The sequence below is a fragment of the Diabrotica virgifera genome, chromosome 5, assembly GCF_917563875.1.
Source record: "Diabrotica virgifera virgifera chromosome 5, PGI_DIABVI_V3a".
Lineage (NCBI taxonomy): Eukaryota > Metazoa > Arthropoda > Insecta > Coleoptera > Chrysomelidae > Diabrotica > Diabrotica virgifera.
This window is the reverse complement of record NC_065447.1, coordinates 63,941,549-63,954,932: the sequence shown is the minus strand read 5'-3', so window position 1 is coordinate 63,954,932 and position 13,384 is coordinate 63,941,549. Positions and strand designations below refer to the sequence as shown.

At 33.6% G+C, this 13,384-nt stretch overlaps 1 protein-coding gene across 1 annotated transcript in view; it reads right to left on the bottom strand.

Moving 5' to 3' along the window:
- Window positions 1–1,233: 1,233 nt before the first annotated feature.
- LOC114344166 (uncharacterized) overlaps window positions 1,234–13,384 on the bottom strand; it is a 32,729-nt gene continuing 20,578 nt past the window's right edge. The window contains exon 2 of the mRNA XM_028295017.2: window positions 1,234–5,633. Coding sequence (XP_028150818.1) covers window positions 5,342–5,633 — 292 coding nt within the window. The 3' untranslated portion in view covers window positions 1,234–5,341. The remainder of the gene's footprint in view (window positions 5,634–13,384) is intronic.

The window sequence follows — 13,384 nt, the reverse complement described above, 5'->3', positions numbered from 1 at the left end:
TCACTAAGAGCAGATTTCACTGTAATCATTTATGATTTTTCTGATATTCTCTGATTTTCTTTCTTCTGATTTTTGGATATTCTTAAGTTAAAGTTGATTTCATGTAATGGAATGACCTATCATCTTCCAATAAAGTCAACCCTTTCGCGTTTCTGCTTTACTGATATAAAATCGTATAATTCTCAATTTTAAGCGAAAGGCCACACGAGCGATAATTTACGGCGCCGTAAGAGCAGTAAACCTGACGAAGCATTGGTTGACTAACTATTTCATCTACAATTGGTTAGTCAACCAATGCCTCGTCAGGTTTACTGCTCTTACGGCGCCGTAAATTATCGCCCGTGTGACCTTTCCCTAAAGGATTGTTTCAGTCCTCAACATATCAGGGACTACCTTTTTCGCTTTCCGGTGACTCAGTTATAATATATCTGCTTGTTCCAACTGCGTCGCTTCACTAGAAACAAAGTTAGAGAACTATAGGTTCTTCCAAATTGTGCGTTACCTTTTTCGCTTTCCGGTGACACAATTATAATATATCTGCTTGTTCCAACTCCGTTGCTTCACCAGAAACGAAGTTAGAAAACTATAGGCTCTTCCAAGTTGTGCGTTACCTTTTTCGCTTTACGGTGACACAATTATAATATATCTGCTTGTTCCAACTCCGTTGCTTCACCAGAAACGAAGTTAGAAAACTATATGTTCTTCCAAGGTGTGCGTTAGCTTTTTCGCTTTTCCGGTGACACAATTATAATATATCGGCTTGTTCCAACTCCACTGCCTCACCAGAAACGAAGTTAGAAAACTATAGGCTCTTCCAAGTTGAGCGTTACCTATTTCGCTTTCCGGTGACACAAATTATAATATATCTGCTTGTTCCAACTGCGTTTCCTCACCAGAAACGAAGTTAGAAAACTATAGGCTCTTGCAAGTTGTGCGTTACCTTTTTCGCTTTCCGGTGACACAATTATAATATATCTGCTTAGTTTTTGCTTAGAATTAAATTCTCTATTTACGTGGTTATTTTAATAAAAAAAAAAATTCCACCCCCTAAAGTGGTGGGAACCATCCCCAAGATAAAAGCGCACATCGGCATAGGGTAGACTTTGTTTCTTGAGCTATTCCCTACTTACTGTGAAAATATCAAGAAAATCGATGTAGTAGGATGGAATTCGGAGCCAAATAACCTCATTGACTGCCCTAATAGCAGAATTTGAAGAAATGATAAAACAATACTTGGTAGAAAATACTGTCATTTAATAGGTAAATGTCACGAAACAATAGTTATTGCTTTTGTAACAATTTAGATCTAAATAACTTCTGAAAAACAAATAAAATTGAACTAAGGACAATATAAAGTCTAGTCATAAATTGAAAGTCTACTTATCTAATCTATAGATAGAATAGAAAATGTAAGGTAAAAAGGTGCATTTCTACGGTTAATTAAAATGTGTTTTATTTTTGATAACTTTCAAGGTAGAGTCCGATTCACGAATATACGATTTTTTTGGATCATCCCGACAACGAATATTTTAGTGTGCAATATAAGAAGTACGAAAGTAAATTGCTCTAATAATTATTCCAATAAACAACAATGTAATTTGCAATTTACTTTCGTTCTTTATACTTTGCACACTAAAATATTCGTTGTCGCGATAATCCAAAACAGTCGTATATTCATGGAATAGGGTATATAAGTATATTAGGTACACTTTTCTGATGTTAAAGAAACTGTAACAAAGTCAGAAACAATATGTTTTAACGAAGTTTCACATTAACTCTTTGAACATCAACAAGCTTGGGGAAATATTCAATTAATAAACTCATATTCGCAATTACTTCTGTAAACTTCATACAGTTCATCCCAAACCCCCTTTTCAGGGCGTCATTAATTTTGACTTCATATAGGATTTTAAGAATGTCGCAAATCATTACATGACATTTTACTTAAATCTGATAGTTGTCAGAATATTTATTTTTATATTTATATAAACACTATTTAAACAAATATTTGCCAGAATATTAATATTTAAAATATTTTAATGTAAAAATAAATAAATATAAAATCAAATTTCACTATACCTGTCCGAATATACCAATGACATAAAATATTATTTATATTTACGTCGCTGAAAAATACTAACCTAGAAATTACAATTGTCATTTTACCAGATGATATTGCGAAAATACTGTCACGAACGATTACTTTTGTCCACGAGGAAAAATTTCCTGTAGTTGGCTGTATACCATTACAAAAACATAAAATCCTTTATACAAGGTATATTTGTTAAAATCCCTATACAGGGTTGTCTTTGATGTAGCCCTGTATAGGGATTTTAACAAATATACCTTTTATAAAGGATTTTATGATTACTTTTGTATCAAATTATCTTTATTCGCATCATTAATTGGTAGTCTATTTACAGTATTGTAATCGCCAACCAATTATAAATCTATAAGTCGTTTTAATATGCAAATACCCGTCAACTAATACATAATTTTCTAAGCTCAATGTATAATAATCACGGAGGTACATTTTTTTCTGTCATTTCCAACTGTAATGCGTTAGAGAGAATTCGATAATCTATGACGCACTGAAAAAATGGTTTGGGATGATCTGTAGTTGCGATTATGCCGATTTTGTTTATTCCTATTAATATTTGTACATCGTTCCCATTATTACCCATTTCTGTAAGTATTCTAAAACCTCTCTCCAAAATCGGCAAAAGAGATACGAAATTGGTAATGATATCGCAACAAATGTGAATATCAACGAAATGATATCGCAACAGGTTACAGTTTTTTGAGTTATGATCTCAAATGAGGACAAAATAGACGTTTTTTTTTCTAACAACATAGAAACTTCAAAGTATGGAACTGTAACATTGTCCTGCTAACAGTTAAACTATAAAGGGTTTTCTTATGTTACCCCAGTCGTCAACATATTTAACCTCTAAAAATTATACGAACAAGGTGAATTTTGCTGACAATATCAAAAGATGAAACCGGGGCCACTCATGCCCCCGGTTTTCCCCTAAAACCGTCCCTCCCACATATGGGCGAAACACGGAAAACATCGATTTACTAAGAATCTGTATGCTGTAGAAAAAAATTTCAAACATGAAATGTAGCTGAGATAATTTTGAACAAAAATTTTGACACTTTTTGTGTTAATCAACTGTTCTCTCAGAAACAATGCTTGAAGACACCAGTGATTTTGAATGTCAGTTACGCGCGCCAAATCAATTATTTAAATAAAATTTGTATCAATTGGAAGGTAAAATTTTGATCAAAATTTTTTGATCAGACTGTCATATCGACAAAAATCAAAATGAGTTTTGAAGGTGAAGAGTGCAGCTTTTGTGTGTAATTTTTGCATTTTGCCGCAAATCGCTGGTCGCTTCAAGCGTTGTTTCTGAGAGAACGGTTCATTCTAGACAGAAAGTGCTAAAAATTTTTGTTCAAAATTATCTCAGCTACATTCTTGTTTGAAACATTTTTTGTTTTCTCCCACATCCCAGATAGCATGGAAACTTGTGGCAAGTTTGATTCTTCTTTGATTTTAAATTGCTGCGTCAAATATGACGAGGCAAGTTTGTGTCAAGTTTGCTGCAATATTGTTATGACAAAGATGATGATTCAAGTTTGTAGCAACTTTGCTGCAAGCTTAGATACAGTTGCAAAGCCGTCATCTATTATTTGGTTGACTTATGTACACGTTACGGTCGGTTCGGTTCGGTTTCGTTCGTTACCCTCAATGATGTCACGCCCACGAAAACGGCAGTGTTGCCACCGGAGAGAATTTTCAACATAAAAGGGAAAAAGTTAACTTATAAGGGAATCTTTATTCTTTGTTCCAGTCCAAATTGTAAAATATTTAAAAAAATCAAAATATTTGAAAATAATTCAACATATTTTCACAGATTTTTTAAATAGGAGCATAAGAGGGAATTTTATCATAAAAGTGGGAATTTTTAAGGTACGTTGAGGGAAAAAGCTTACTCGACAGCTGACAACACGGGAAAAGTAACCTGCCAGCCCAGCCCAAGCGGTGATAATTTGTGGTTATGTCCTAATAGGACAGTGGACAGTCCTATCCTATGTTGATTGATATTTTTCTTTGAATTTTTTACAACATTTACCGTACAATTCTCCGAGACTATTACTTTAATTACAAGCTGAGAACTAAGCAGAACCTTCTTTTCTTCAGTTTTTCATAGACCCACCTGTTTGTGGTGATTAGGTATATATTGGTATTCTCTTTGCTTTGGTGAAATTGAGGTAAGTTTTTTATGTTTTTCGTAGCTTCTAGCCTTATTTAAATTATATTTATAATAATATTATATGTAAATAAGTTTTAGGTTTTATTGTAAAATTGTTACTTTAACATCTTTTTATCTCTTTTAATAGCATTTAATAGCACAGATTAATTCTGTTCACACAGCAAGAGTTTATAACAATTTCTTTTATTTGTTTCAGAGCTGATAGACAAAAATGAGCATCGGAATCTGAAGCTAGAGGGTTTAATGTAAGTTACAATAAATAATTTTAGACAATAGATTGTATTTTAGTTGAGTGATTACTTAATAAATAGTTATATAAAATAGTATTGTATTTTTTATTCAAATTGTGGCTAGTATGTCAAAACAATTTTTTTTTTTCAGTTTGTATAAAGTTTGAGAAAACAAACTTCATGCAACAAAACAAAAACAAACCTTCAGCAAGTTTGTATCAAGTTTGAATAAACAAACTTCATGCAAGTTTGTCACACTCCAACTAGCAAGTTTGCAAAGTTGCCATGGCAAACTTACAGCAAGCTTTCATGTTTGATGTGTCAAACTTGTTGCAAGTTTGAAACAAGTTTATATTGCTATCTGCGATGAGCGTGGGTTTTAGGGGGAAGCTCTGGGTAGGAACAACAACTTTTTTGCATATTTTTTGGGTCCCAAAATTGACATCTCGGCTAAATTCAGCTAATTCGTATGATTTTTATTTTATTTTATTAATCATTTTTAGAGGTTAAGTAGCATTTTCATCTCTGAGACGATAATGCTATGGACTGGACTATGTATACAACATACAAACCTATTGATATAATAGGGCAGTGTAAAGAAAAACTATAGCCGATACTTGAGTGTCATATTTTACAAGTTCAAAAGCATTCCAAAAATGAGCTTGAATGAATTCATAGTTACCGTGCAACACAAAACTAGTAACGATTTAAATTATGCTTTGGCAATGTTTTATGAACACCTTGATCATATTATCAAAAAGAAAATCACACCCAATAATTAAATACCTACAATATAATCACACATCACTTAAAATAATAAAAATAAAAATGCTATGACTGTGGGTGCTTAACATAATGCATATTTAGATGTTTTCTTCGTCCCCAATATCCTTCTAAATCGAACGGTTGAAAGTCTTTTAAATTGTGATTAACTTCTTCCTGATAATACATTGCAGAATTTGGGCTACGATCCATTTCAACCTTACTCCAAGAATCATAAATGTACTTTATCAAATCGCTGTGCTGAGCATGAACAGATCTTTCATTGGGAATCATATGGGTAACATTTGGAGGCCGACGATTAGACCCATTTATTTGCTGTGACATCCCCATACGTGGACCACTGTAAAAAATAATAATTTTGACATTTAAACTTTTGTTTTGGCAATTTATTACAAAGTCATATGAGGTTTGACTTTTTAGTTTTGCATATAGCTGCTTATAGGATACCACCAATAAAACCGTTCGACACAAATGTAACCCCAATTTTTTGTTCACATAAATACAGAGTTTCATAGCGACACAACAAGTCGTGTAGATGCAGTGAATTTTTGAAATTAGCAAGTTGGTTGAAAAATGGAACTTGGCAGATAACATTTTCGATATTAATTTTTACGATATACATTTTCAAACAATAATTTTTTACAATTTTCGGGGAGGATTATCCTAACAGCAACGTCTCGCTGAAATGGATTTCTGTGTTTGGGAATAAAGCATCACACCAGTCAACTATTTTCTACTGGTATTGCGAATTTCAATGTGGTCGCTTCAGTCTCAGCAACGAACCCAGGCCAGGTCCACCCAAAACAGGGGTCACACAGCAAAACATTGATTTGACAGCTAATTAAGGATGACCGCCATGTAACATACTGGGAGATAGAGGCATCTTTGGGCATTTCAAAGACCTCAATCCAAAAGATCCTACATGACATGATCATTATTTAACCTTCGGATGTCCAAGGGGGGTAAATTTGGACCCCAACGTATGTTTTTATTTAATAAATTCATAAATAAATTTTAAGCTCATTATTTTTTTATTTAACTTTAATATCATTCTAGATATACTGAATTCGCTCTATCGAGATTCACTTTGACACTGACGTTAGTAATTTCTTTTTTGGGAAATTCAGTTGTCAGAAGTGACTGGAAATTACTACACAACCAACGCAGCTGCTCATAGCCAATATTATTAATAGTAAACAGACATAAAAATAACATAAACCTTGCGCCAATCAATAAAATTATTTATTTACACCATTATAATGTATTGATAACAAATGAGAAAATTATTTATTGTACAAAATAAAAATATTTTGTAGAAATAAACTCCACAAAATTTTATGAGATTAGTAGACACTCCCACTATTTCTAATAATTCTTCTTTTTTTTAATGAAAGATTAAGTTGATTTTAGCAGTTAGTAGTATGAGGTAGGAATTTTTGTGTTGTATGTTTCCTATTCCGAATGTGTCAAAGTGAATCCCGGTAGAGCGAATTCAGTATACCCTCATATTTAGTAATAAAAAAAATTCCCTATATTTTACGAAAAAATTTTTTTTTTCTGAATTTGGGGTCAAAGACGAACTCCCTTGGCCTTTCATATTCCAATTTTATATTAAGTAAATACCGTCTATTATGTTGAATTGTTAGTAAGAAACATTCCAATAGTGAAAAAAAGTTGTTTGTTAAACCTGTGACGACGTAAATTAGTGTATATTGTAAAATTTCTTTAGTTCTATGTTCAGAATGATGATTCCTGTTTTGGTTCAGTTGTGATTAAAATATGTTTTACTTATGTTTATTTATTATTTATTGATACAATACTAATATTAAAATTACGAATACAGTGGTACCTCGATATACGAGCGCCCTAATATACGAGTGTTTTGAGATACAAGCCGCCGAGCGAGCGATGTTTTGCTTTGATCTGAGAGCAAAATTTGAGATACGAGTAACCGCTTTTTATTAAAATTCATGCCTTTTTTTGACTACCTAACTTGTATTATAAGATAAAAGGTAGTTTTACTGGTAATAGATCTTTACGGCCCCGCCATAAAGATCATTTCAAGGGTCTGTATGTGACTATTACTACTATCTAGTAGTAATAGTCACATACAGACCCTTGAAATGATCTTTATGGCGGGGCCGTAAAAAGTTACAACTGGTCGTGCATCGGAGTTGTTCAATGAAACATGCAACATGCCTAACACATTTCCGCAAATATTCTGAAAGGGAGGAAGAAACAAACCTCTTTGGACAGTTTTTTAAAACGAGCTGCAGATGAAAATGAGCAAAGTGTGACGAAAAAAGCGAAGACCACTGACGAAAATTAAACGCTTCCATAAGCACCTCACTTTTTCTTATGTTTTTACAGAATATGTATGTGTTTTTTGTTATGTATAAATAAATGTTTCTTCTTGTAAAAACATTTTTCTTATTTAAAAACACTTAACAAAAACAACTAAGGTGGTTTTTTTGGGACTGGAACGGATTAATGACATTTCAGTTAATTTCAATGGGGAAAATTGCTTTGACATACGAGCAAGGTTACGGAACGAATTACCCTCGTATGTCGAGGTACCACTGTACATTATTTTATTTCTTAAAACAACTTAATTTTTTTGTCAATTGTCATTTTTGACTTGGGGTCATTTTTTACCCCCTTTGGTCATCCGTGTAACAAAAAAAGGTTGGTCATCGGAAGGTTAATATAAAATAGATTTAAAATAAAATGGATATTTTTAACCCAGACTTCTTTATTTTTGTTATTGAGAACATAATCCATTTTATTCAACTTCTTTCAAAAAATAGATTTATTTTATTTTGACTTTTTAATTTTAATCAATCCATTCTGTAAGCCCGACCGCACATCAAAGAAACATGAAACGTAAATTACGTTTCATGGAAATAAACCACTGCTAAACAAATATACGTCCGGCCATTTATGAAACTCTCCGAAAATAAAAATGTGTCATGAGCATGAATCACACTCGTTTCATTGGTAGGCGGACTTTGAGATTTGTTTAGCAGTGTTTTAGTTTCATGAAACATGTTTTTCGTTTCATGTTTCATGTTTTTCGTTTCATGTTTCTTTGGTGTGCGGCTTGGCTAAGGGTGTAAACTATTTAATGTCAGCAGCTGTGCATATAAAAATGTACTGTACCGTTGATTGAAATAATACACTGGAAGATATCTCATCTTACGAAGGAAAACGAGACCTCTGCTATATTCGCCCAATAGATGGCAGGCCAAAAGCCACCTAGTGAGCAGATATGTAAGTCTCTACCTTCAGAGCGATACAGAATTATGTACGACATTCTACTGGAATAAACATAGCGTTGCCAGTTTTAAATGTTTTGTAAATATTCGGCATCGAAAATATTTATTAGTCCCAGCTGTATCGTTGCCTCCGTTAGGTAAATTATTCCTATTCGATTTCTTTGCACAAACTTACTCCTTATAACAAATCCACAGGGTGTCAGGCAGTACTGCGGTTGGAAAATTGTTTAAACAATTTTTTTAAACAAATTCACAAAAATAATTTTTTTCACTTCGAACAACAAATTTTTCTTAGATTCTTTGGGTCATTCTCAGCAAAAAAGGTTGTCGAATTATACGCGATTTAAAATTATAAAAAAGCTAAAATAACCATTTTCAAGGGTTAATAACTCGGTTAAAAGTAATCATTATGAAAGTCAGACACTGACCAAATTAAATATTAAAGTCCCCTCTACAAGATCCTGAAGAAATGTTTGTCATTACTTCATTATTAAGATTTTTTTTTAATTATCAACAATGAGCTTTAAGCGTGTATTGAGGCGGCCGTCAATGTGAGTGCGAGTGAGATGCTCCATTGGACGGCTGGAATGGTGCATGTCTTTCGCAATCACCATTGAAGGCCGCCTAATATGCGCTTAGCGTCCATTGTTAATAATTAAAAATGACAGTTTAGTAATAGCCAGTTTAGTAGTAAAGCAGACAGTAGTAATAAAGCTGGAAAGCTGGAACCCTAGTACAGAAATAAAAAGTAGAATTGCCAAAGCAAGAACAAGTTTTATGAAATTTAAGAAAATCCTGTGCAGTCATGATCTAAATTTGGAACTTCGCATAAGAATGGTTTGATGTTATATATTCCCAGTACTACTTTACGGGGTTGAAGCATGGACCCTGACAGAATCGCTTTTAAAAAAACCAAGAAGTATTTGAGATGTGGGACTACCGCCGTATTCTGAAGATCAGTTGGGTAGAAAGAGTCACAAACGAAAGTGTTTTGCAACGTTTGAATAAAAGTTGCGAAGTAGTGAACACGGTTAAAAGGCGAAAATTGGAATACTTTGGTCATATAAAGCGTCACCCAGAAACATGACATACTTCACCTTGTCATGCAAGGTAAAATAATGGGAAAAAGAAGTATGGGTCGCCGTACAACTTCTTGGCTTAAAAACCTACGTAAATGGTTTGGGAAAACTAGCACTGAACTATTTCGTGCGGCTGTAAATAAGACAATGATTGTTAATATGCTGAGCAACATGAGAGCCAACGATCGACAAACGGTCTCGGCACCTTAAGAAGAAGAAGTTTAGTAATAATATAATGACAAAAATTTCTTTAGGATCTTGCAGAGGGGGCTTTAAACTTTGCTTAGGTCACTTTCTGACTTTCATAATATTTATATTTAACCGAGTTATTAAGCCTTGAAAATGGCCATTTTCGCATTTTTCAAATTTTAAATCGCGTTTAACTCGACAACAATCAATATTAGAGAAAAATCACAAGTTACTTGGTCTGGATCCCGCGTACCAAAAAAAACTTGACTAATAGCAAGCTGAAAATATGTCAATAGTTTAACGGTGTCTAGTCGGACAAACTTTGATGTATGGGAACATTGGAATAGGGGAAGATTTAATAGTGGTTCAGGTTAAAGATTTGGAACGTCAGACTACGAAAACGTCCCATGTATTTTGTCGGACAGAACTTCGAATTGATTTGTTACGTTTTCATTAAACTCTCCTGCAAAAATAAGACTGCTATTTATCACCAACGTAGTTCCGGTTATTTGACATATTCTACGTGTCGGACTTATTAAAATTCCCAGTTGGTGATAAATAGCAGTCTGATATTTGCATGAGAGTTTAATGAAAGGGTAACAAATCAATTGGAAGTTCTGTCCGACAAAATAGATGGGACGTTTTCGTAGTCTGACGCTCCAAATGTTTAACCTGTTCCACAATTAAAAGTTCCCCTGTTCCAGTGTTCCCACACATCAAAGTTTGTCCGACTAGACACCCTTAAGCTATGAACAAATTTTCAGCTTGCTATTAATCAACATTTTTTTGGTACGAGGGATTCAGACCTATACCTTTTTTGCTGAGAATGACCCAAATGATCTAAAAAAATTATTTTTGTGAATTTGTTTAACAAAAATTGTTTAAACAATTTTTAGATCATGGTACTGCCTCTCACCCTGTGGATTTGTTATAAGGACCTCTTTTTGAGTAAGTTTGTGCCAAAAATTCGAATTGGAATAATTTACTTAACGGGGGCGACAATACAACCCGGACTATATACAGTACTTGTTGACAAAGATCTTTCTATAATAATACCGGTATTCTATGTGGAGGCCAGTGATAGCTGGGCTCGCTACCTACTAGGCTCGCTAGTCTAGAATTAAAATAAAACCAGATGTGCAAACGCCATAGCTTTAATGCTTTTTTATGTCAAAATATTATTAAGTGCTGAAATCGAAAAAGGTTTATTTTAAATTTTATGTACATTGTAGTGGGCATTAGAAAATGTTGACGAAAAGACTTTATGTCTCGGTCTCGATTAACAGCCGGTTAGTTGACCGGGGTTTAATCGGGACCTCTTTAGAGTCTCTTGCGTTCTAATAAATGCAATTATAATTATTTTTATACTTATACATGATTATAATAATACATGCAAGCATTTTTACAACGCAAGAGACCCTAAAGAGGTCCCGATAAACAGCCGGTTAACTAACCGGACGTACCGGGCAAGAAGAAATATTTACCTATACAATATGTATTAATATTTCACAATCAAGGATTTAAAAGAATCTTCTTCTTCTTCTTTTGGTGCCTATTCGTCTAGAATATTGGCGATCATTCTGGCTATAATGATTTTATTAACTGATGCTTTAAATAGATTAGTTGTTATTGTGGAGAACCATTTCCTCAGATTCTTTAACATGATATTATTCTTCTCCCAATTTCTCGCTTCCGAATACTTTGCCTTGAAGTATTACCCTCAGTAATATGTATTTGGTGCCATTTCTCATTATGTGTCCGAGATATACTAACTTTCTCCTTTTAATGGTGTACATCACCTCTCTTTCTTTCCCCATTCTTCGTAATTCGGTCTCGTTGGTTACCTTGTCCGTCCATGATTTCCTTATGATTCGCCTGTATAGTCACATTTCGAAGGATTCAAGTTTTTTCTCCATCGCTTCAGTGAGTGTCCAGGATTCAACTCCGTAGTAGAATGTAGAGAAAATATAACATCGTAGGAACCTTACTTTTATCTCCAGATTAAGGTTGTGGTTTTTACAGAGTTACAGAGCCTTCTTTATTTTTCATTTTATTTCTTGTGAGTGGTTCCATTGTTCGTTTACTATTATTCCGAGATAGGTCTACTATACTGTATACTGGTATATTTACTCGGTTCACTGGTATATTCTTGATCAGCAGTTGGGCGTCTCTAATTTTATTTTTGCTGATGACCATAAATTTAGCTTTTGATATAATTACTTGTAGTCCAAATCTTTCACTTATTTACCAGGGAAATAAGGCAAAAATATACCATGTTCGGAACACTTGAGCAGCCAGGTTACACATGGTTTTTTGGGTACTATTATATACTATACTATACATATACCTAATATATTAGGTTTGTTCTAGCAAACAGTCAAACTAGTCAGAAACCGTCAACAAACAGTTGGTCAGTGAGAAAACATAATACAGTCACCAGTGCTATCCCCTCTACTCGCGCTGGTACACTATTCGCTGATGGTTTCAAATCGTTTGAAACTGATGCTAGAACAAACCTAATATAAATACAAAAATGCCCGTCACAGTTCGGACGAGAATTTCAGTTATTAACAAATAAGGGTCAAACATGGCAGTTTATTCGTTTAAATCGCTTTCGTAAAAATATGGCCATTAAATATCTAATTTATAGTATTATTATTTTAGTAGATAAGCAATTTTTGTGAGATCATTTGTTGCTTTGGAAGCAAAATAAGACTAAAATTTTAGTCCTAGTGTAAAATTAGTTAGTTTAAAATTTTAGTCTTATTTTGCAATTTCCGAAGCAACAAATCATGAGACATACATTCAAAAACTGCCATCTTAAACCTTTGCTCATCTACTAAAAGAAAAGTACTCTAAATAAGATATTTAATTACCCTATTTTTACCTGTAGCGATTTAAACGAAAAAACTGCCATTTTTGACCCTTATTTGTTAATAACTAAAATTCTCGTCCGAACTGTGACGGGAATTTTTATATTTATAATGTATTAGGTATATAGTACCCAAAAAATCCATTTGCAACCTGGCTGGTCAAGTGTCCCGACAAAAACCTTAGTTCTCTGAACTATTACTTCATTTACTTTGTTTATTAGTTGCCGTAAACTGTTCAAACTGTCTGAAAAAATAACGGTGTCATCTACATAGCGGATGTTGTTTAGGTGTTCTCCATTTAGGAGTAAAATATACAGGGTGTTCCATTTAAAAAACATAAGTTTGTACCATCCTGTCAATACGGGTATCCTGTATCTTTGAACATATTTTTAAGTTACTATCCTATCAGTACCCCAACTTTTACTTAAATAACTTTTTTTCGTATCTCTTACGACAAACGAGTAATTCGACTTTGTCACACTAATGCCCCACCCGGAAGGTGAAAATATACATCCTTGTCTAACGCCTCGTAGAATCTAGATAGCTTCCATGTCCAAGATTTGTTCTTATTGTAGCTAATTGGTCCAGTATAAATTTTGTATTATACGCCGGCCTTTATCTTATTTAAATGAATATAGACTCTCAAATAAAACAAACACAAACTGGAATCCGATC